The sequence below is a fragment of the Ursus maritimus genome, unplaced genomic scaffold (assembly GCF_017311325.1).
Source record: "Ursus maritimus isolate PB19 unplaced genomic scaffold, ASM1731132v1 scaffold_7, whole genome shotgun sequence".
Lineage (NCBI taxonomy): Eukaryota > Metazoa > Chordata > Mammalia > Carnivora > Ursidae > Ursus > Ursus maritimus.
Window position 1 is genome coordinate 53,751,103 of NW_024426885.1, and position 24,948 is coordinate 53,776,050.

General features: G+C 54.5%; 1 protein-coding gene and 1 pseudogene across 1 annotated transcript in view; one reads left to right on the forward strand and one right to left on the reverse strand.

Moving 5' to 3' along the window:
• The window catches only part of LOC103668017 (cadherin-23), a 264,181-nt gene that overhangs the window by 124,132 nt on the left and 115,101 nt on the right, over positions 1 to 24,948 (reverse strand). The window contains exons 6-8 of the mRNA XM_040624110.1: positions 13,062 to 13,256; positions 9,382 to 9,510; positions 1,689 to 1,767 (exon numbers count right to left, since the gene is read on the reverse strand). Of these exons, the coding sequence (XP_040480044.1) occupies positions 1,689 to 1,767; positions 9,382 to 9,510; positions 13,062 to 13,256 (403 nt within the window). The remainder of the gene's footprint in view (positions 1 to 1,688; positions 1,768 to 9,381; positions 9,511 to 13,061; positions 13,257 to 24,948) is intronic.
• Positions 15,125 to 15,241, forward strand: LOC121101336 (annotated as a pseudogene).

Consider the following 24,948-nt stretch of genomic DNA (forward strand, 5'->3'; position numbering starts at 1 on the left):
TCCTGCAGAATGGCTTCCCTCCCCCGCACACCCTGGCCTAAGGAACATCTGCACCCAGGGTGCTGTGAAAAAGGACCATTCCGGGGCTCCACCCCAGTTTCACAGAATGAGAATCTCTGCGGGCGCCACAGACTCTGCATTTTGGTAGGAGCTCCAGGTGATTCTTGGGCATACTGGAATTTGAAAGGCCATGACCCTAGAGTCACATTCCTTCTCTCCTGTCTTTCTTCATTCCACAAGTACATATTGGGGTTTACCCTGCTGAGTCCTGTGCTGGGCACCAGAATGGGGAGGAAATGGGGTTGGGAGGAGAGGCCTGAACCCCTGCTGCTGCTGCTGCTGACCACAGGAGCCGGTGTGGCGTTTGCTTAGGGTCCTGGGGTACCCTGGGCTTAAAAACACACTAGTAGTCATGCCGGCAGCTGCAGGTCACAGGGAGCCCACAATATCCCTGATTTCCTGCATTCCCAAGGATGGGGGGGGGTCTTCTTCCCACCAGCTAACTCTCAGCTTCCCAAGGTTATTATTAGCTGCCAGCAATAATAATAATAACAGCAACTAACACATATGAAGGAACTTACATCCATGAATTAGGTTCTTTACATATACTAAGTCTTCTGATCCTTAACCACCCAAGATACGTACTCTTATTGCTCCCATTTCATGGATGAGAAACTGAGGTAGAGAGACCCACCCAAGGCAATATGCTCACGAGACTCCATCCTCTATGTTCTTGATCATTACACCTTGGTGTTTGTTGAGCTTTAGGGGAAAAAATGTCCCCTAAATGTCACTCCTTGCTGTGGGGGTGTGGTCGGGAGAGGCGATGGGGTAGACACCAGCCTGGTGGTCTGCCATCCTCCTGGCCATCAGTCCGGCCTACCCAGATGCATGAGGCTGACCCTTCACTGACTGATGGGCGGGGGGGGGGGAAGCCACCTGTGGGGTGGGGTGGGGTGGGAGCACAGGGACAGAGTGAGAGTCTGTGTGTGAGGGAGCAGCTCCTCATGGGCCTCTCACTGACTCCCTCTCTCCAAAGCCACCCAGTCCTGGGACAGCCAAACGGAGTTACTTGGTCTGTCTTTAGGTAGGGACATGGGATCAGGGATCCCATCGCGCAGAACCTTCTCTGCAGCCAGTCACTATTCTGTCACTATTCTGCTTAACCAAGAGATGGGGTGGGAGAGGAGGGGGCTCTGTGCTTCCCCTGCAACATTCCCGACGAGACATGAACTCATGGTCAGAAATGTGAAAAGAGCATGAAATCAGCTGAAGTTGCAGTTCTATTCATCTTAAAATGATGTACAAACTGCCACCTTTTCATCAAGTCAGAAAAGAAAAACAAAGAAACACCCACAGCACCAAAGGAGCTAGATGGGGTCCCCAGTGACCCAGGCTCAGAGCCCCAAAGTGCTCAGATGCCTCTGACCTCAGACAGTGGCACATGCACCTGTCCCCCAGTGCCACCCAAGCGGCCCCCAGTATGTTAGCCTCAGTCCCCAGCTCTTCCCCTCCTCCCCGGCTCTTCCCTCCTTTAGCCACTCAGTCCCCTTCCAGGCCCTCTGCCCAGGGTTGTCCCTGGGGGCAAGTCCCCTCATACCACTGTCCACACGCTCAGACTCTGCTCAGCCCTGCAGAGCCCGGCACTCCTGCAGTGAGGGTGGAGGGCCAGGGAACCAAGGCCTTACCTGAGACGATGGTGTAGCCAATCCCCCGGGGACGTCCTTTATCCTGGTCGATGGCTGTGATAACACGCACCGTTGTGCCCTGGGTAGGAGAGAGGACGAAACTAATTTGGCTGCCGAGTCCCTGGGTGGTCATCTTTTTTTGTAGCTGTCTTGGCACCTGCAGCTTCCCTCCCCAGGTAGTGGACTCCCTGCCACAAGGCCAGCCTAGGAAGTAGCTACTGAGGGCTCGGGTCTCAGCTTTCCCCATCAACCTGGGGACATAACACTGAGGCCTCAGTAAACACCTCAGAGTCCCTTGGAGAGGCCCAATCTCACTGATGCTCTTGTTCCCCCTTCCCCTCCCCATCTCGCCTCGTCTGGTACAACCACCCAGGAAAGAGGAAAAACAAGCTGGGGGACAAGAGATCTGGCCTCTATCTCAACCACCCATCAAATTGCTGTGTGAATTCAGGAAGGTACATTTCTGATTTCAGTTTGCCCTACCTTAATATGAATAACAGCAAAAGACCCTGGGATCTTGCTTTTACTAGGACTTGAGTAAAGGGGAACATCCTGGATCAATCACTCTTCTAATGAAAGTATTGCAAATCCTGAAAGTGAGAATCTCCAGGGATGAGCCTGGAGGCCACCATGGCCCTATGAGCTATGCCCTATCCAGCACAGCAACCAGCAGCTCCTGCCTCATATGGTTCTGTCCCTCACCTGTTCCTTCTCCCTGCAGCACTCGGGAAGAAGGGACCAGGATCTGGGAATATCAGGATGGGGATTCAGGGGTCCCTGCTCTTAGGGCGCACACAGCCTGTGGGGGAGGGGCCAAGGACAGATTCACAGACACTGCTATACACATCTAAGGGTGCTTAGACGCAGAAATGTACTCCAAAGCACCGAAGTCCTCCTGGAAGACCTAGCCAAGGGTTGTACAGACAGCAGCATTGAGGATGGGTCATGAAGAAGGAGTGGGAGTTTGCCAGGGAGAGAAAATGATACAGAAGGCAAAAGATACAGCACAGGCGGGGACTTAGAGGCGTAAGTCTCTCCAGAAAGGGATCCTGGCATGAATGGGCACATTCAAATATCAGCTGATGGACTGGTTGGTTGATTGAATAACTGGATGCACAAAAGAGGATTCTCACATCACCGCTGCCACCGCTACCACCTGCTGAGCGCCCCTTGCCCACGGAGACGTTCACCTTACTCTCCAGGCCCTAGCACGCCATCGTCCAGCCAGCCAAGCCTCTCCACCCGCCTCCCTGAGGTTCTGGCTTGGGCTGCAGTTTCCCCTGGTTAACAACCAGCAGGAAAGTCCTGTCCCCATGCCCTAGGGAAAATCAACCCTGGCATTTACATGTCTCAGGACAATCTCTTGTGGCTGTCCAGCAGCTAGAGGGTGAAGTCTGCAGGCTGCACCCTCCACCCCTACCTGAGCACCTCCTCCTGTGGAGAGAGTCCTGTGCTCTGACATCCAGGCCCTCTGATCAGGACGGTGGGGGCGAGACACACAAGGGGTGGCCCCAAGTCACCCTCCCAGAGCAGTGCTGTCCCTGTGTGGCTGTCTCTCCGTCCTCTCCTGGGCCCAGGTGTGCAGCAATCTGGAACACCTCTAGCTCGGGCCGAGGGAAGGTGAGAATGTTCCAGGAGAAACGGTTCCCGCAGAAACATGGACACAGCCCTGAGGCCAAGGCCGTGCAGAAAGCAGGTCTGGCTCCCTCCTTGGGGCTCCTTCGCTGGGGAGACAGGAGCTCTGGCTACATCCCCTGGGGGAACAGACTGTTATGAACTCAGAGAAAGACACCATTAAATGAGCCTCTCCCCAAGTGGGTTCTGAGGACCTGAACCATGCCAGAGACCAGAAGGTACCAGCTTCGAGAGCCTTGTTCTTTCCCGAGCACTGACTCTGTGCCCCGTGCTATTGCAAATGCCTTCTAGGTACGAACTCATTCCACCCTCACGCTTATCCCAGAAGCCCCGTCCTCTAGATGAGGAAACTGAGGAATTCGAGTTAAGGGGGACCTTGGCAAGGTCCCACTGCAAGGAAGGGATGGTGAAGCCAGGGTTCAAAGTCAGGTACTTTGGCTCCAAAATGCTCTTGCCTGCCAAGCGATGCCGCCTCCCTCCCAGGTTCTGTTTTAATAATGGTAACTGTCATTTGTGAACGTCCTTGCTATGTGGCAGGCACTAATCTAAGCACTTCACAAGGTTTAGCTCATGTCAAATTTGGGACAACTGACATATCCCACTATTCCCTTCGGCTTCAGTGTAGTAACGGCTCCTCAAAGTAGTAAAGTGATTTAAAACCAAACCAAACCAAACCACACCACGGCAACCCTGTTAACCTTTGTTCTCCAGGGCTTTCTGATCTGAAGACTGACTCTCCCCCTGGAACATCTGTTAACGCCCCAGCCCCAGGCATCTGTGGAGGGTCATCGCGGGGTCTGCACTAACAGTCTCCTCCAACGTCACCCCTCAAGGGGCTCTTTGTGTGTGTGGCGGGGTCTGCCCCTGCAGGGGCCACTCCTCACATAGGAGAGGCCTGGGTTTGTCCCCAGGAGGAGGTCCCAACAGTGTGGGGCTCTGGTGTGGGCTCAGGTGCCAAGACAGGCTTTCTGGCCACGGAGACCACTCCCTCTTTTAGAGTCTCATCTGGCCTGGGCCCTGAAAGTGTCCCAGTTTGAGGGTCCCCAGGCAGCCTCTGGTCTGCAGAGGGCAGGGACAAGCCTGCCAGGTTAATTGGGCCCAGAGCCACAAGAGCACCTTTCCGGAAAGTCACTAAATAGTAAACCTCTAGGGACAGCTGCATGTCCCCAGGCATACAAACCGGAGTGGCTGAGCTGAGCTGGGCCTACAGATAAGGACAAGTATACCTTAAGAGGACTGAAAGGGGGGCCAGTGCTGGCCTGTGCAAAGATGGGGACCTGGTGGCCAAAGAACCCTCAGGCCTCAGAGCCCTGAGAGCATCTCCCCATGGAAACCCCCACCGTGGGCTGCCTGGAGGCTCGTGGGCAGGCGGGGCTCATGGGGGCCGGTGGGCAATCGAAGACCAGAGGACAGGGAGGCTGGCTCTCCCCAGGAAGAGCCACACCTGAGCTTCTGGGAAGTGAGAGCCAACAGGCTCCTGACAAAGTTTGGGGTTTCATCTCTTTTTGGGTAAATAAATCCATTTTTAATAAAACCCTGAGCTTTTAATACAAGTGCAGCCACAAAGACTGGAAATGTTATAAGAAGGAATTAACGGGGAGGAATGGGGGCTCTTGGGATCCCACGGCTCTTGTTTCAGAGTCTTAGTAATTATATTTTCAATATACTGAAACTTATTTCCAAAGACGACGGGATGGAGAAGCATGGCCCCTGCCCGGACCAGAGCCAGGCCCCTTACTGGCTGGTTCCCCAGATAGGGGCGGGGGTGGGGGTACGCACAAGCACGTGGCAGGGAGAGCAGGTGGGCAGGCCCAGGAGGCTCAGAGAAGGGTCCACCCTGCCACGGGGGTCCTCCCGTCCAGGAACCCACGTTGTAAGGAAATGAGGCTCCCCCGAGAGGCTAACAGTGCTCAGGCCTCCAGGGTCCCTGCTCCTTGTGGTGGGAAGAACAGTATGGTGAGGGGGTTAGAGGGTCTGATTCTGTTGCCAGACTGTCTGGGCTCAAATCCTTTGAGTGAGTTACTGGATCGCTCACTGCCTTGTTCTTCCCGTCTATGAAATGGGTACAACAGCCCCACTCCTCAGCACCTGATACGTGTGCAATACTTGCAACCATACCCAGTACACGGCAAATGCCGTAAAGGTGACTGTCGCCGTTCACTGGGACCCCTGTGAGCACCTGATGAAAGTTCACGTGCCTCTTCCCAGACAATGCATGCTCGTGCAGTGCCCAATTTCAGCACATGCGGACTCCCCAGCACCCCAGATTCACACTCCGTACCCTGGAGCGAAGGTGTCTTCTGGGTATTATTATTATAGCGAGAGAACAGCTAACGGCCCGGGGAGAGCTCGCACTGGTTAAGCGCCTACTGTGTGCCAAGCACTATGCGGGACACCCAACATAGGTACTCTCACGTTTTCCTCACAAGCCCAAATGCGGGGAAGTATGGGAGGAAACAGGTTCAGAAAGTTCCAGAATTGGCTTCAAGTCACAAGGCGTGGTGAGTGGGGGGGAGGGCTGAGGGTGACTGGGGAATGCCGGCCTGTGTTGGGGTGGGTCTGGGGGACTCCACTGCTCTGTGGCAGACGGGACAGGCCCGGGGCTTCGAGCCCAGTGGGTGTGCTGAAGACAGGGGTGGGGGAGGGGTGCGACACAGCCCCCGGCCCCTGAGCTTTGGGTCCTGGTGGGGAAGTCCAGGCAGATTTGAGAGGAGCCGAGACTCCCCTAGAAGGAGCATGTGTCTCCCCTTCTGCCACCTGCCATTTTCAGAGCAGCCGGCCGGGACAGGAGCTGCAGCTGCAACCCATAGGGCCAGGGCTTCAGGGGTCCCAGCCCACCTCTCTCCCCTGGGTCCGCGGTCCCCATTTCCATGACAGGATTACGGCCTTGAAAGGTGGACCGCAGTTTGCTTCAGGAGTGGGAGGCGCCTTTTGGGGGGCGGGGGGGGGGGCTGGAGGGGACTTCCGACAAGAGCTGCCACAGCAGATTCTGAAGCAGAAAATCCTATTTCTCAGTCCTTAATTCCAGTCAATTCCAGTCAAAGGGCTGATAGGCATCAGCTAGCAGTAATTTGTGCAGTTTATCCGCTCTTTTCACCTTCTATCGGTCCTTCACTGACGGGCAGGCCGACATGCCGCTGCTCGAGTGAGGAAATTAAAATTTGATGCAATAATCCCAAATAAGAAGGATTTTATTAGGTAATATATACACTTTAGATGAGGCATGCTGGCCCGATACACCGATAGAGAGAGGCAGACATGCTGGGAGCCGCAGATAAAGAGGAGGAGCGAGGCAGAGTGGGCAAGGGTCCCACCGGAGGCCCCGGGCCAGCAGCGGCAAGGCTGGGAGTGGGGACGCCTGGGTCCTCAGGGCGAGGAGGCGGCACAGGCCACGGAGCTCCTTCCTTGGCCTTGGCTGGCCTGGGAAGTATGGAGTTAAGTCAGGGTTCCACACTGTAAAGCGACATGCAGGGTCTGGATCAAGGCATGGAAACCGATTAGAAGCCTGGAAAAATCAGGCTTGGAGCATAAGGGAATTGGCCTGCGGTAGAAAGAGCTGTCCTAGAGACATGGAAATGGGAGCGCTCCTTTCAAGTGTGGGCACAGGGAGGGGAGGCCAAGCTGGTGCACGCGAGACGATTCTGTGGGTGCCCGGGAGAGTCCGAAACCACCCACTTACTTCCTTGTCTGGCTCCCCCGGAGCCCAGTCATGATCTAAGTGGTGGGGCTCAGACCTGCCCCGTGGGAGCGCCTGAGGCATTGGCTTTAGCGGCCTCACAGCGCCCAAGGGACAACCAACTCATAACCACTGCCAGTGAATGTCTTGCTGGGCACTCTACACGAGGATGCGCTCTCCAATCCTTAAAACCCTCAGGGAATGGAGGCAGGGCTGCAGACATTACCAGCCCGTTTCCCAATGAGACAGTGGTCCACAGTGTGTGGGATCTGGCCAAGGTGAGTGCAGGGACCTGCTCCAAGTTTCTCTGGCCGCGTGGCCACCATAACGTCCTCACTTCAATCAACAAGTTAGCTTTGAGCACCTTCTCTGCATTCAGCCCTGGGCCCGATGTCCTGGGAGATCCCCTGGAAGCTGAGACCAGGTCCTAGAGACTCAGGCACCTTGATCCCAGGAACTCCAAATAACCCGCTCGCACACTGGTGAACGTTACAGGTGCAACTATAATTCACTAATACATTATGCAATTCAGGGAGAGGCCACGCTACCAGAGCCGGGGGAAAAGAAATGGCGGGCTATGTCTGTGGGTTGGTGAGGATGAAGCCGGGGGAAAATTCTAAGAAAGGTGGCCAGTAAGTTGGGAACCAGCAGATGGGCAGATTTTGGATTGGTGACAGGAACAGGTATGGGGGTGATGAGAATGGTAGGAGGGTGAGAGGGCTGGTCTGACCAGAGCATTGCTCTGTTGATTGTTTGCTCGTTCATTTATTCATTCATTCATTGCACACACACACCCTTAGCACCCCTGATGTGTTTTGCCCACAGCAGACCCCATCCCTGCTGAACTACACTTCCGGTCCAGCGGGAAACAGGTTGAGCAAGCTGTCCGAGAGCACTGAGTGCTAAGAAGGGCGCGTCCGGGGTCAGGGGCAGTTGGCGGGGCCCACCTCTGAAAGGTCAGGGAAGGCCTCCCTGGGCTGAGAAGATGTGGGCGTAGCAAAGAGATTTTGGAAGGAGATAGCCTTTAGTCTCAAAAGCTAGAGGTCCTGCTATCCATGGACCACTAAGAAAGAGCAGGTTGGGGTAGGGGGCATTGAGATGTCCCCCCCTACCCTAAATGCAGCTTCAGACACCTGCAGCAGAGGACCAAAGAGCATCTGGCTTGTTAGATCCTCCAGCCCACACCTGGCCCGAGAAGGAAGTGGCCCACACGCCCAGAGACGGAAGCACAGCGCTTTGAGGATGCCATGGTCAGGATGGACCACGGTCTCCAGACTGGAGGTCGGGCTTCCCTGGCCTGTGGTGGCCTACAGGTACAGTCTGCACCCTGGCCAAGGGAAGCCTGCATCTCACTTATACCCAATTCTGTGAGCCTGTGCAGATGGGCGGGTGGGGCCCCTACCATCCGCATGTTCAGGTGGGTGCCCTGCTTGGCTCTCACAGTTGTGCGTCCTTCCTCCAAGCACACGGAGTTCCCTCAAAAGGAAGGGCACGTTCTTTCCACAAGAGCGGCTCCCCAGACTGCATGTCCAGGGGTTGCAGCTGCCCAGAGGAGCCAGCTTTTCTTAATTTAGAAGCGCGGCATGTGTGCTTGATTCTACTTTGCACGGAAGCACGGATGCCTACCAGGCAAGGGACGGGTGAGCAAAGCTGCCCACCCCCAGCCCCTGCCAAGTGGGCAGTAGCATGTTTGGTTCTCGAAGACTCCCGGTCACAACTGACTGGACCAGAGGCAGACACAGGGCCCAAGGGCAGCCAATTTATAGCCTGGCTGGAGATCTGTGACCTTGTGACATGGCACAAAATCAGGAGCACAACCAATCAGATGCCTCTTTTAAAAATGTGGGACTTGAGAAATCCAAAGACGGAGCCGTTAGAGGGGCAACTGGAGCTGTGTGCCCTCAGAGAAGAGCTGAGCCTGAGAGGACTGGGGAGTGGAGGGCAAACTGCCGCCATCTTGGGCAGCGCTCGTTGGCTGAGAGAGGCAGACTGAACCATGGGGGATGTGGCTGAGCCCAGATCTGTTACGGTAAGCCTGGCTGAGTCCAAATCTGCTCTCCAGACCAGGCTGGTTCCGCAGGCATCCCTATCACCCCACATCAATCTTTCTGAACTGCTCCCCTTAGTTTACACTTGTAAGTCTTTGTGTTTTTGCCTCTTGGAGCCCTCTGGGGATGAAGTGAGAGGGTGAGGACACAGGGCGTGGTGGAGTGGTAGGAACAGGAGGTTAGGCTTTCACTGGGCTAAGACACCCAACCCTGACATGCACAGGGATTGAGGGGAGTAAGAAATGCCAAGGAAGCACCTGTCCGGCCAAACAGGGCCCCCTGTCCCTAATAGATGCTCAGAGGGGCGTCCCATGGGGGCCAGAGAGCGTCTTACCGGAGGAGAATGCTCATAGATGTTAGTGCTGTATGGCAGGTTGATGAAGACGGGGTCCATGTCCTGGACGTCTGTGATGATGATGGCCAAGTTGGCCAGGGTGGACAGAGGCCTGGTCTTGTCTTGATCCTTAGAGGACAAAGAATACACAGCCTTAGGTGGTGACATTGTTGACATGCACACACATACACACACACACACCTGAACACACATGATACCCATGTCCACAAACATGGACGCATGTGCTCCCATTGTCCTTCAGGAAGAGCATTAGTACGCAGAAGTTCGAGAACTCGAAGAACCCACAGTGATCTCTGACCTGTACAGGAAAACACAAACAGGGCCCCCCAGGCCCGGCAGAAGGTGGCTTGTCCAATGTCACAAAGCAGGGCTAGCGTACAGCCGGATCTCCTGCCCCCAGCCCAGCCGAGGCCTCATCATCCCGGACACGTCGTGGGTGTGGGATGACAGGCTTGGGGTAAAGAGAGGGTACTGTCCTTAGCAACTTCTCTTCATTCAGGCAGAGGGCCACTGGCCTCACCATGCCCACTTCCTGCCCCCTCTCATCCCAGGGCAGCACGGGAATGACCAGGATGGGCGTTCCTCAGAAGAAAGGCCCTCTGACAGCAGAGGGGGCCACTCTGAGACCTGCACCCCCCACCCCTGCACGGAAGAGTTACTGGTCAAGCAACTTTTCTGACAGAACCAGCAGGGGGAGCTCCAGGGCCTGTGACATCTGGGGGACTCCAGGAAGAAATCCTGAGAGGTCATGCGGGCCATCCCCCTGTGGCCAGGCAGGCCATGTTTAAACCCTCCTAGTCAGTTGGAAATTTAGCCTTACGCCAACAAAGGAAACCAAAACCACAGCTTGTATAGCCCTAAAATACACAGGCCACCATGATCAACTGGTCCATAGCCGTCTGCTATGGAATGACAATAACCCACCGGAGCAGACTCCGCTTAGTGCAGATTACAGATTCCGTAGTGGGCACGTGCTAGCACCTTGCTTGCTTTTGAAGCTGCCATGTACCCGTTATTCAGATGGGAGACTCACAGACGTGGAGTAAGTTGCCCAGAGTCCCACAGCTGGTAAGTGTGCAGCCAGGACCCAACTCAGATCCTTTCGTAATACGAGCCTGCCCTAACTGCTCTGATTTCGGGCCCTAACATTAGCTCAGGCCCTGACTTGCTGGGTCGCTTCAAATAAATTCTCTTCCCTCTCGGGGTCTCAATTTCCTTCTCTGTCAGATGAAGGGGCTCAACGCAAGGACCTCCAGGGACCCTTGGGCCTGTAAAGTCTCTGGTCTGGGAGCTGAGGAGTGACTGTGCTCTGATTAGGTCTCCCTGGGTCTGGGTGACCGGCGCGATGCAAAGCCTTCCCCCCATTACAACAAGCCTGGAGCCTGCTCCCGCGCTCCAAATACAGAGGTGCGGCGGAGCCTCTGGGAAGGGAGGGCAGGTTGTCCTAAGAGTCCTCAGGGGCACCGCGGAGAGGGCGAGGGACTTCGGGGACGAGGACTGGGTGCAGCAGTGAGGAGAGTTTGACGCGGGAGGGGCAGAGCAGAGGGTACACTGGGGAGACAGCCTCTTGGGCTCCAAGACAATGGAACCCACAGCCCAGGCTTCGGGGCAGCCCATGGTGTGAGAGCTCTCCGTCAGGGGCCCGAACAACCAGGCAGACAGGGCCAGGGTGGGAGGAACAGAAAGTCCCTTGACCTTTGAGCAGGGGAGGCCAGTGGTTCTCTTTTGCCACTACCAGGCTTTGCGCGTAGGTGGCTTCGTTCAGCCTGGCACCTGCTCTCCCCATCCCCCAGTCTCGGGGCCCCCAGCCCTGCTCCTGCCACAGATCCAGCCTACTTTGGACTCCGTGGCTGGGGAAAGGGGATGGCAGTGGACATCCCTGGCAGGGCAGGCACCTCGCCAGGCTCCCAGCTGGCACTCTGGGGCCCGCAGCTCTCAGCAGCCACTCCCAGGGAATTCCTCCTGTTTCCCCACCTGGTGCCCACCCAGGGGTGGCTGGGAGCCCATGCTGCTCCCTGTGAGGCCACACAGGAGAATCTCCTTGGGGAAATGTCCAGCCGCCAAGGGTGCAGTGCCAGTCCTGAGGGGACCGTGCTACAGGTGGGGGAGCCCTCCGCGTGGAAGGGCCCCTCCTGTCCCACTGCTCCAAGGCCTGATCGCGGGCAAGATTAACTGTATTCACCATCTCAGCTGGAGCCCAGGCCTCTTGATGGGTCCGGCCACCCAGGTTCTTGCCTGCGCCCGGCTCTGGTCTTTTCCCTGCCTGCCCAAAGCCATTTTCATGGAAGACAGAAATTACTCGACAGGGACAGGCTCATAGCAAGAAAGAGCGCAAGCGTCTGTGTGTCTCTGGGCCCCGGTGTGAGCAAATGCAGAGCGGCTGGAGGGGCAGCACGGCTGTGTGTGGGTGTGAGGCGGCGCACAAGGGCACAGGTGCATGCAGAGAGTGGGTTCTGGGCTTGCACGCCCCCTTGATCCCAGATGTCAGGTTTACAAAGAGCCAGACACACGACCTCCCAGGAACCCCCACTTAATCAGGGGAGAAGAAAAGAATGTGAATGGCACCCGCAGTGGCCTCCCCAGGAAAAGTGGGCATTTCCTGGTTTCTGGGGACTCTACATGTTGCCCAAGCCTGGGGGAACACCGTCTTTCAAACCGGACCTAGTCCATGTGTCTCACCCCAGGATCCGGGCTCTGTGACTTGCAAGTGGAGCCCCCAGCGTCCCTACTGCTGTGACAGGGGGCTGGGGTGGGGGTGCTGGGGGTCAGGCAAATGGGTCCTGACAGGTCAAGAGGGACTCCTATAACTTGTTTCACTCTCGGCCTGAGCTTTTTAAACAGAAACTGAAGGGACAATAGGCCTGCTGCCTGCTGAAGGTCCCAGCTGTGCCTGGAGACAGACGGAGGAGCCTGCAAGGGAGGAGTGCAGGACTAGGAGCCCACTTGGGGTGTCACTTGCCTGTCCCCCAGGCCCTCGTGAACAGCAGGCGACAGAGGCCAAGCGGCTGTGATGATCTGGAAACTCAGAAACTCCCGGCCACGGGGCACTGGACTGGTGTCAGACAAACTGGGTTTGCGTTTTTGCTCCCCGCTACTCATCGGCTTGTGAGTCTCAACGGTGTCAGCCATAAAATGAGACAATTATTCCCCTCTCACTCCTCCCTCTTCTGACTGACTAATCCCAGAATTCCCAGGACCCAGCATTATGGTTGGTGCACACGGGTGGGCCCTCTTGTGTAAGCATCACTCACTACTCAGGACCCTGTGGCATATAGGGTGGTGTCAGGACACCGCTGGGCTGCCACCTCTGTCTGAGGTTCCAGAGAGTGAGGGGACACCCACACCATGAACGTCCTGCAGGGTTCCCAGTGCAGGCTCTGGAGTGCAGCGGCTGGGTTACCAGCGGCAATGACCTGAATTGCTCCTGGGCCTCAGTTTCCTCATCTGTAAAATGGGTAACAATATTACGTATGAGACAGGGCTGCCATGGGGTTTAATGGAGACAGTCCATTTGAATGCTCGGCATAGCACCGCTCCCGTTCTTATTATGACTGTTGCCAGCATGGCTATTATAGAGCTTTGACCAGCTGGGAAGGACGCTGGTGTCCCGTGGCTCTCTCCCAGGGTGGGAGGAGGCAGACATCCGGCGCGGGACTCACTGTGGCATTGACGGTGAGCTGGTAGGCCTGCGTGGTCTCGTAGTCCAGCTCCCGGACCACGGTGACAATGCCGCGGGCGCTGTCGATGGCGAAGAACGGGGAGGGGGGCTGGAAGGAGTAGAGGACGCTGCCCCCTGCGCCCAGGTCGGGGTCCGTGGCGTTCACGATGAAGATGGGCGTCCCCACCGGCGTGTTCTGGGGGTGAAGCAAAGCAAACGAAAGGGTGAGTGGTGCTCAGATCAGCTGCCTTTGTCAGTGACTATTCCCCCAAAACCCATTAACCACGTCCCTCCAGCCAACCAGACCCGCGGCTTTGTCATTTTTATTCTAAGAGGGTTCAGAGGAACTTAAAATGCAGTATCTATTTTTTTTCCCTTTTTTTGATGGCCTCCTGGTGGCTATAACAGCACCCGTTCTAAAGATGACCTGCTCATCCTGGCGTTCTGGATGAGGGCCTTTTGGTCCCCAAGCCCCTGTTTCTTGGCGGTGTCATTTCCTCTGTTCAGAGCCCTTTGGCTGCCCAAACCCCAGGCCTGGGGCTGCTCTGGGGGGCACCCGAGAGTCTGCATGTCAGGAGGCTTCCGGGGCGGGGAGCTGAGAGGTGTGTGACACAGGCGGGTGGTGGGGGACCCCGAGGGCTTTGCCTGGCACCACAGAGGTTACCTGGATTGCCCTGGGGTAGGGCATCCACATACCATCCCTGGGCCACGGCAGCCTTCCACGAGAGACCCACAAGACCCACTCGAATGGTACCACCTCCTGGGAGCCTACCACAATTCCCTCTGCTACACACCGTGCATAGACTCCTGCCCTTTTCTGACTTGGGGTCTCTGGTTAAATGTGAGGTCCTCTTGGAGCCTTCTCCACTTCTAAGGCAGGTCAGCCCCTACCACGCCCCCACCCTCCACCACGGTTTATACTAAGGTTCCCACCTCGCCCAGGGGATTTTCACCACCCACCTATCTTCCGTAATTCCTTGGTCAGTGCCTGTCTTCCCTCACAGCACGTGTGCCCCACGGAAGCCGCAGGGCTCCAGCTGCCTTGCCTAGCACAGGGCCTGGCACATGGCAGGTGTTCAGTATCCCTTTTGAAGACACAGACGAGGGGCTTTGGGAGCACTCAGCGTGGGCTCAGGCTCGGTTTGCCTCTCTGCCCGACTGCCAGCTCTTATCACCGCAGCGCCCACCACAGTGCCCGGCACGGAAGCCGTGCCAGTGGAATATGGGGCGAGGGAATTTATTCATAGTTTAGTGGGCTCTGGGCACACCTGGAGATAGGCAATCGAATGAGGCTCTTCCTAGAGACAAAAGGGTACAAATAATCCCTGCTCCCACCGACTGACTGTCCTTTGAAAAGGAAGCTAAGGCTCAGAGAGGTTAAGTAGCTTGCCCAAGTCACACAGCCAGGCGGTGGTAGAAGAGGGCCTGGAACTCAGGGCTGGCTAAGTCTAAGCCAATGATCTCAGGCTCTGTAAGAAATACTTCCTCTTCGGTTATGACGCTGAGCTCAACTGCCCCCAGGAGTGGCCCCTCCCAGCCAGCAGGGTGGGACTAGCCCGTCAGATCCCTGATGGCACAGACAATATTCCTGGTCCCATGAAGATGACTGGGTCCCTTCTGACACCTGTAGGGCTCCTTTGCAGGAGGGCACCCACACTGCTGCCTGCTCCCTGTGCTGCTGGCCATGACTTGGGCCCTGTGTCATATTGCTTGGAGCAGCTTCTTTCACTGGGACATGCTGGCAGCTCTTCCCCAGGACCATCCGCTTGAGGCAAGGGTGTTTTGTAAGACCCCCAGTTGGGCTGGAAGGGGCCTCTGGAGGACAGGACTATGGGGCAGCCACTGTTTCTTTCTGAGTGTGCTGACCCTCCCCCATCACGAGGCAAGTGCCAAGCTGAATGGACAGGCTCCTAACCTGTCCTCCCGCCAGCACAGAGGACAGGAAGCAGACAGGGAGGCCGCTCTCCTCCACACCATCCATGACTCCCCAGTGCCCTCTGCACAGAACACAGGCCCTCATGGTCCGGCCCTGTCCCTTCCTTCATACTGTATTTCCTGGCAGGCATCCCTTCTTGGCCTTCTGGTTAAGATCACGTGTAGCGTCTGTTCTTATCGGTTTAATATTTTCTGGTAGGTAGAACTATCTGTACTTCTCAAACCCAGCAGGCTGCCTCACACCTCGGGGCTTCTGAACCTCCTATTCCTTTGCTAGACCTTCCCTCCTCAGCTCGGTTGCTTGGAAAACAGANNNNTCTTTCCCTCCAGAAGAGAATCAAGTGTACAAGGGGGCAGAGCAGACAAGAGCCAGGATTTCAGGGATCGACAGACTCTGTCGGAACCCCAGCCTTGCTGTGTGTCTTTGGGTTACTTAATCTCTCTGATCCTTAATCCCCTCTCTATCCACTGAAGTTAATAATATCCCATAGGGTTAGGGTGAAGAGAACATGAGCTCCTGAGTGTAAATTTCCTGGCGTATAACAAGTGCTCAGAAACGGGCAGTTGTGATGTTGTCGTCTTGTGTCTTCCAGAGGACTGCAGACAAGAATGGCTTCGAGGGGAGGAAAGGCAGGTGTCAAGAAGCACTATGGATATTAATGGTGATACTGTGCTGGGCATTCCCTGTCCACATGCACTGAGTACCCTGCTCTGTCTCCCCCTCCCCACCCCAGGGAGACCTCAGTGGACTGCCATCAGCCCCAGGCTCCCTTGTAGGCTGGCTTCTGCCTGGGGAGGGTGCTGGTAGGAGCTCAGAGTTTGGGAAAGAGGCAGGAGGAGAGTTTGGGTATTACTTTCCCACTCCTTCCAGCTCCAGGCCAGCGGCCCCTCCTCCCTGGCCGCAGCCTTCAGGGGGCTCCTCAAGCCCCACTATCCCCTCGCCTTCCCACTCCAGCCTGAAGGGCTGCTGCTGGTCCCAGGTGCCTCCACATCCCGTAATGCCCCCTAGCCCTGCATGCCCTCTGTCATGGTCTCTTCACTGAAATGCCTTTGTTGTAACGGAGATGAACTGTTTCCTGGGGGACTTGATGGGTGCAGGTACTCTGCAGACACACACCCTGGGCCACCAGGTGCAGAAAGAGCCCTGAAGTCTGAGCTCCCCTGGTGCTGGGCTTGGTGGAGCCGCCCCTGCCCCCGACGTGTTGCCATGATGGCACTGGTCTTGAGGAGATCTTTAAAGTCTCTGAGCTCAACTACGGTTCTCCCGCGGTCCCCCTGTCCCCTCGAGTCCTATATGCACATCGCACGTGAGCACGTGAGTCAGTCCCACACTCCAGAACAAAACATTCCAACAGGGCCTGGGGTTTCTGCCATGAGAGGGATGGACATGTCCTGATTTCTGAGCAGGCAGCCCCCTGGGAGGGAGCTCGACAGCACTTCAGACCACTCCCCACAAGGAGCCAGTGCCCAGAGGAGAGGGATGGCTCCCTCGAGAATGTCAGCTCTCTGGCCCCCTGCCTCGGGGAGGAGGGGACATTTCACCCATGCGTACCTCATGGTCCGGGGCAAAGGCTCTCTGGGCAACTGATCAGACAATTTAAAAGCAAGATCCAAGAAGACAGGGGAAAAGGGGGAAAAGAAGGAATGGTCCTGTGTCTGACCTTCTTAGATTATGTCTCATGCCCTGCAGTGAAAACCCATTTAATTTCTGCATAACTTAGAAAAGGTTTTAAATGGGCCTGGCAAAGAGCCATTCATATACTTGGAAGGGACAAGCCATTGGAGAGAAAAGACTGCTGACTTCCCGCATTTCAGGTCCTGGGCGCCATGCTCTATCAGGGATATGGGGGGGGGGGGCGCTCATCGGCACCTATCCTGGGGGCTTCTCCAGGCACCCAGCTGCCGCTTCATGCAAATGTGCAGACGCGCCTCTTTAAAGGTCTACACCTTCCACGCAAGCAGATTTCCTCTACGGTGCCAGGGGTATCTGGGCTTCCGAGTATGCTGTAGGCAGTAAAACTTGGTGGCTCACATGGCCTGAGTCAGACTCCCTAAGTTTGAGTCCGAGCCTCTCCACTTACTGGCTGGAGACCTCAAACATATGCTTCCAGCCTCAGTTTCCCTGTGTAAAGGAAAATGTAAAAATGGAGCTGTTAACAGTACCTTCCCCCAGGGTTGTGAAAAAAATTATGAGAGACAAGGTGTAGGGGGAAAAAAAAACTTCTCACCGAGCCAGGCACACAGCAATATTGAGCAATACTCAATAAATGGTCGTTGCAATTATTATTATGGCAATAAAGTACCATCACAAGCAGCGTGAGATGAGCTCTATTTAAAGGGGGGTATTAAAAACAGCCAATCAAGCTCTTTATCATGAACTTAGACAAATGGGCATTTTAAAATTCAGAAAGAGACCATCTCTGTTGATGAGTTCACGGCTGCTGCAGAGGGGTTCAGGGTGCGGGAACTTTGGGAGACCTTCCCCTGTGGGACTGGAGGGCCTGGGAGAGGAGGTCGTGGGAAGGGCTTCTGGAGGCAGCTCCTGAACACAGAGGCCGGGCCGACGGGGCACCACTCAGGGACCGCTTGAGTGGAGGAGCAGGAAGGAGCCTTGGGGATTATCCAGTCCTGTCTCCCCAGATGACTGATGATAAAAGCGAGGGACTGTGCCCAGCTCTAGGTCTCCCAGGTGGTGAATGGCAGAGCCACGACCGCAAATGTGATGCCTTGTCCTATATAGAGCGCTTTACTCACGCTGCCCAGAGACGCTAACCACTGCCTCCCTGCCCACACTTCCCAAGGAAAGATGCTCTTATTACCCACAGTTCCACTCAAGCGGAGGGTCTAGGCAGCCAAGTTTGTAGGCCACATCTGATTGGCCCAGGGGTAATCACCTGACTCAAAGAGGCCAATCAGACGGGGCCTGGCCCGTTAACTCCATCTTCTGGATCTGAAAAAGACTTGAAAAAGACTTCAAAAGGACTTCTGGACTTGAAAAAGAAGGTTCTTGCTATCTGGTTAGGGCTGGAGTGGGCAGCATGACCAGCCGAGCGCCACAGAGAAGCCAACATTTACAGGCAGAGAAGCCACGGGTGGGCCGAGGAAGCCCCGCTGAGGTGATGGTAATGGAGCACAGTTCGGGAGAAAAGCAGAGACAAGCCCCTCTGAGAGCCTGCCCTGCCCTGGTCTTCACAGGTCCTGTCTGGACTTCACTTCCTGTCGCTGGCTGGGCTGCAGAGACCCCATCTGGGCTGTCCTTCCTATGGCTACCCCCTTGGCTGACACTGTCCTCCAGAGTCTCGGCTCCTTCCTCCCCCACGGTACCCCCAGAATGCATCCAGCCCCAGGCAAGGCTTCCTTGTTCCTGCAGCTCTGCCCCGGGCTCAGCCTGACTCCTGCCTGCTGGGATTCCGTCCTTTTAATGCCCCGGCTGGGCCACAGAGAGCAAAGCTCCCTTCTACTGCTCCTAGACTGCTGGGGGCAAGGGAGGTAATAAGGGGGAGAAGAATAAAACAGCCTAGATGAACGAATGCTGGCTCCCTCTCTTTTTAAAGTGTCCCCAGACACTCCTTTTAACATGCAAATCCAGTCAGGTCACTGCAGTGATCAGCATGAATGTGGGGGTGGCAGGGGTGGGCAGGGGACAGCTCGTTCACTGCTTGACACCAGCAGTGTCAAGACAGGCTGGGGAGGGATGCCCTACAAAGCTCGGCTCTGCCCACCTGGGAGGTACCCCTCTGGTGTCTAGGCTTGGGGCTCAGGGGTCTACAGAACCGTTGCCAGGGTGGGCCTGGGCTGCAGAGGCAGGGCCAAAAGGCCCATTTCAGCTGAGGTGGGCTGCCCCATTCTAGGAACTTCTCCCTGCAAATTTATGGTGGAAACTGGCTCTGAGTCCAGCTTCTTGTTGAAAAGGAGCAGGTGGTCTTTGGAGGAAAGGTTCCAGGCCTCTTGGCCTGCTTCTCCGCCCCAATTCTGCTCCCAGCACCCCTTCTTCCATGGCCATTCCTCCCCTTGCCCAGTCCTGCCCACTCCCCCAGAGCTTCTGGGCCCTTTCAAGGGAAATCTTCCCAAACACCCGGGCCCCTGCCTCCTGGGAGGCGGGGAGCAGCATTTTGGCATCAACCCCTGCAAACCGCAGGCCTGCCAGGTGGATTCTCTCAGAGGAGGTCCCCTCCGGGCAGGTCGCAGACAGGGCAGGCCCCTGCCTCTTCCAGTTCCCGTTTAAGCTCCACATCACTTCTGATGGACCTGCTGTAAATGGGCCACCCTGTGCAATTCAGAGACAAATAAATCTTTTTGCTACTCCTGGGGTGACAAGGGAATAGACTCTGGGAAAGTTCTGCTGTGCAAGGGATCTTGTTCGTTAATAATAATGATAAATAGCTCACTTCTCACATGCAGTGTGAGTTACATTACACTCCAGGCTTCTACAGAGGTGGCTCGGGGTGCTCACTGGAACGGTGGGGGTGCAGGCAGAAGGGAGGAAGATGGCCTGACAGACAGAGAGGAGGAGAGGGAGGGTAAGGAAGGGGGTGGGGGAGGGAGAAGAAGGTGACTGGGCGTCAGGGACAAAGGAAGATAGGAGGGGACGGTGAAAGGGCAGAACTGGGGAGCAGAGGGAGATGGGGGTGAGCGGGAGAGCACTCACAAGAAGAGAGGGGGAAGGAAAGAGGGAGGAAGGAACTAGAAGGAAGAGAAAGACACTGCAGAGGGAAAGTTGTAAAGAAAGGAAAAGAAGCATAAAAGTTCATAGCGCCAAGAGAAAGGAAGATAGGAGAAAGAGGAGAAGCACCCCATCCCCGCTCATCTTCACTGTGTACCCTCCTCAATTCGATTTATTCTGTATCCTCGACCAAAACTCCGCAACAAGCCCTACCATTTCCACCGTAGGTGCCATCTCTAAAGGCGTTATTAATATTTATGGAATGCTTGCTGGATGCCGCCACAGTCTTTAATATCTTATTATAAAGCCTGTTATAAAATGCATTAGTAATAAATTCCTGACAGATGGAGTTCTGACAAGGTGCAGGCACCTCGGTGGATCTGAGCTGGGAACAGACGCTCCTGGAACGCGCGTGTGCTGCTCAGAGGCTGGGCTGCTGGGCCCCCGAGGCCAGGTTGGGGGGGGCTCAATTCTGTACCCTCAGGCCTGGGGGGGTCAACAAATCTTATCTCATCCCTTCCTTTTGGGGGGGCGGTAGTTGAAAGCTCAGAGAAATGGAGCAACCCGTCTCAAGTCACACAGCTTGTAAATAAGTGGTGGAATTAGGATTCAAGTTCAGGTCACCTCTGTGTCCCCAAACCTCAGGGACCCCAAAGAGAGGGTGGAGAGTGGGCTCAGGGCCCCTGCTCAAGCAGGGCTGATTCATTCACTTTCCTCTCTGGAAAGGCTGGGGTGACGTGGGGGCTGAAGACGGGGGGCTCCAGGTAGTCTGCATAGAGAAGGGAGTGCTGATGGGGAGTTTAAGCCCCCCCAAAAATTCAGAAGGAAGAGAGCATCTCAAAATTTGCACACTTCCACTGGGAATCAGGAAATGGGCTCCCACCGTGTCAAGAAGTCGAGTCAGAAGTAAAGGCCTCTCTGACAAGGGGGCTCCTGGGGCAAAGGGAGGGGCACCTGTGTTTTAGTTTCTGTGGAATGCCAAAGCAGGTGTCACTTCTCTGGTGACTCTGGAGGCAGGGGCCTGCTACTGGGTTCTTGGGGAGGGTGTCATTCCAAATGTAAAGTTTTAGAGGTTTTGTGGCATTCCAGCTTAGGGAGGGGGAGAAATGGGGACTGTGGGAGATGTGGGCTGTATTTCTTTCTCAAAGAGGCAAGAAAGAGCATGTGGGCTCCAGCTGAGAGCAGGTCCAAAGAGAGCAACGGCGCTCTGAGGGGAATGTGGAGAGGCAAGTACCCACCGGGCCTCGATGGCTGTCTCAGGTGGCCCCAGTCAGTCAGGGAGAGGGTGGGCACGCCAGCTCGTGCACACGCCTGCATGCATACAGCACACTCTCCAGCACCTCCCTCTGCAGAGTCAGGGAGAGATCATCTCGCAACATCTCTTCTCTCCATTAGCGTCTGCTCTCTCTTGGATGATGTGCGTGAGACTCCAAAATGTGCTGGGTCTGCTCGAGAGCCGGGCAGGCTGCCAGGTGGAGGCACCGGCTCTGTGGGCAGAAGGAGCCCCAAAAGCCTGAGCTCTGAGTCCCACACACCCTGACATGAGTCGAGTATTTTCCCAGCTATTCCACTCCTTGGAGCCGGCTCAGTGCTCTCCCACCGCTGAGTCTCTCCCTCCTTCTCGGCCCCCCGCTGTGTACTGCCCCTTCTGAATCCCAGGAAGACACGCATCAAAGTGCTGACTTACGGCCCCTCCTGACTTCTCCGTGTCTGCAAGGGTCTTCGCCTACCAGAGTGATCTTGGACTTGCCCCTCTCTCTTTTTTTTTTTTTTTAAAGATTTTATTTATTTATTCGACAGAGATAGAGACAGCCAGCGAGAAAGGGAACACAAGCAGGGGGAGTGGGAGAAGAAGAAGCAGACTCCCAGCGGAAGAGCCTGATGTGGGGCTCGATCCCGTAACGCCGGGATCACGCCCTGAGCCGAAGGCAGACGCTTAACCGCTGTGCCACCCAGGCGCCCCTTGCCCCTCTCTCTTGCCCCCCGTTCTTCATCAGGCACCTGTACCTATCAATTCTTCCTTCCATATGCCCCCAATCCTTCCTTTTCTCTTTGTTATTTACCTTGGCCACCCCTGCGGTGACACCTAGTGCTGTCACTAGCACACAGAAGGCATTCAATAAATGTTTTAACAGAATCGGGATTTCCCATTCAACAGAGCAGATTGAACACATTCATTTATTTCTGTTTTTGTCCAAACCCCTCACCAAAATGACAATACAAAAATTAAAAATGCATAGATCCACAAGGACAAAAAGAACAGGAGAGGAGGCAACAGCAGATGAGAGATGCTGACAAAATCCTGGAAACTGGAAACAGATGGAACTGAGACTGCCTCAGGAAAGAGGGGGCAGACCAAGGCTCAGGCTGGGGACTCACAACCCTGGAAAATCTCAGGAGCTGGAGACGCCAGGTGAGGCCAAAACCAGGAAGACCAACTGCAAATCTTTAAAGAGGAGTCAGACTCCCAAATGCCTTCCCCGATTTGTGAAGACAGGAGGTTTACTTTCTTGAGGCACTGAGTTAGTTGGGCTCTGGACGAGGCACTGAAAACAGGGAGGTTAAATGAAAATCTGCTTCTCCCCTCTACTCCCATCCCTGATCAGGCCTCTTTAGCCAGTCAGCCTCTTGAAGACTGACAGCCAGGCAGGAGATAGGGAAACTGGTCCAACAGAAAGATAAACACAAATGTTAACATGGTAGAATTCTTGAAAAGAAACAGCGAGGTCCTCACCTAATCACCCATGGTGAAGTCCACTGGTCAACAACAGCACTCCACCTTGCCCTGCCCTAACACACACAGCAGGCTTCTAGCTGGCTAAATGTCAACTCAAGCTTAAATATAAACAAGCAACTACGGGTCATGAAACATCTGAGAGGAGCCTCTAATGTGAAAGACAGAGATGGGGGTGGGGGGGCAGTGGGAAGGAATAACAAAAATAAGTATCTTTGACATCCTTAGAGAGACAAGACATAGCATCTCTGAAATAAGAATATTCCAAGAGGAAGAGATAGTAGAAATGAAAAACTTAACAGAAGAGTTGGAAGATAAATTTCTCCAAAAGTAGGACAAAACTTAAAGAGATAGAGAAGAGGGGAGAAAAATAAGAAAATCAGAGAAGCAGTTCAGAAGATCCAACACCCAACTAATAGGGGGTCCAGAGAGACGAAACAGGGTAAGGGAAGGAAAGGGAATTATCTGGGAGGAGAGGTAAGAAAATCTCCCAGATCTGGAGGACATGTTTCCAGATGGAAAAAGGCCACTATGTGTTTGGAAGAGAGACCCACACTGAGGCTTAGAACTACGAAGTTTCCAAACACAGAGTCTTTAAAAAAAAATCTCAGACACTTTCAGAGAGAAAACAAAAGACTACACTCAAAGGGTCAGGAACCAAAATGACACAGAAGTTCTTAACAGCAACATTATAGGCAAAGGAGAAATGATGTCACATTACGAGGAAAACTATTTCATTCTAGAATTCTATACCCAGCCAAACTATCAACAAATATGCATATAGAATAAACACATTTTTTCAAACAGAGTAAAAAAAAAAAGTTCCCATGAATCTCTTTTTAGGAAATTACTGAAGGGTGTTCTCCCACTAACCTGAGGGTGTAACCCCAAAAGGAAAATATGGGAACCATGTAGAAAGAGACAAAGAAATTCACTGGGTGATTCCCCTATCCCCCCCTCCCCCATGCCTATTCCACACAGGCCTCTTCACCACTCAGCCTCCAGAAGAGCAGCCAAACTGGACTAGAGCAGGCAGATGGACGCTCCAAGGTGAATGTTGCCAAGAGAAATACAAACCGATAAAAAATCAGTATACTTTTAATAGACCAAGAGGAGGTACTTAATTATGTCCGACTATTTAGAATAAGTGATAGCTTCACAGAACTCTAAGCAAACAAACAAAAAGGTGATAATTATTAATCCTACAGAAAACAGAAAAGGAAATATAATTAAGGAACGTGCTGTATCAGCTTGAGTAATATTTGCACCAGCACGATGCTGTATTCACTAAATGCTGTGCGAGCTACGGTTAAGCTGGGGGGATAGGTGGAGCACGTGACGGGGGGTGTGTGCATGTGCAGCAAAGACGAGGTCAAGGGTGGGGTAAAAGTGCCTCTCACCCTTCAGAGCTAGAAGTCAATGTCTAAAGCGACAATGTCTAAAACTGAAAAATGTATATGCATGCGATTTGGAAATAAGAAGGTAACTATCAGCAGTTGAAAGAGGTTGTCTCAGGGAATCAGGAATGGGAAAGGGTGTTTTTATCATAAACCTAGCTGTACTCCTTGACTTTTCCACTCGTGCAACCATGACCTTGATAAAAATTAATAGAAAGGTGGAAAAAATGTATCTCCCCATGGCTGGCCCACTGCAGCCCCTCCTCTCTTTCGGCCATGACCCTGTAATTGATCCCAGAAAGTCACTGCCTTAAAGCACGGCTCTCCCATCTTGTTCTCTTTCTCAGACACCATCACTGGCTCCTTTTCCCTCCAAGGCAAGGTTTCCTGGACGTCGAACATCACTGCAGTTTGACCAAAGCTTCCTTCTCTACACTCATCTTTCATTTTTGCCCCACTGAGAGCCTCTGCTTCAGTTGGACTGTTCTACTTGGCAGCCCCCAGAGTGTGGGCCCACCTCTAGCCTTTGCTCACGGCGCTGTCTTTCCCACCAAATTCCTTCGGATAGTTTCCCTGGAGAGCAGGCATCACCGTCCGGCACACAGAGATGGACACTCCCTTCCCAGAAATGTCTGTTGGCTCCCTGGGCTTCTAGGCACATGCGCCCAGGCTGGGGTTGAGACATTCTCTCCCTGCCCCACACACATGGGCCATGGCCTTCACAAGACACTGTGTGTGCAGGACTGGGAGAAGAAGCCTCATCCAAGAGACACTTGGGGCCTCCTTCCCTTCTTCTCAGAAGCTTGCTTTTTAGAGCTAGGTATGATCCTCAACTGTGAAATGGCCCCAGCTCCTCCTAATTCAGAGATTTAAGGAGACCCCAAGCAATTTTTCTCACCCTTCACTGCAGCAAGCCCAGCCCAGCCCTTTGACCTTCCTGTATAATGAGTGGTCACAGAGTTCCAAGACAGTCCCCTCTGCCACCAAGTGCCACCTCCCATTAGCACCACGTTCCAGGGCTGTCCATGACCCGCCTTCTCCCAGACACCACCCTCGACACCCTCTCACTCACTGACCCGCAGGAGCTGAGGAAGGGAGAACGTGGCAGCACAGGGCAGGACGCCTCCTGGACAGTGCACTGCTGGCTGACCAGCCCAGC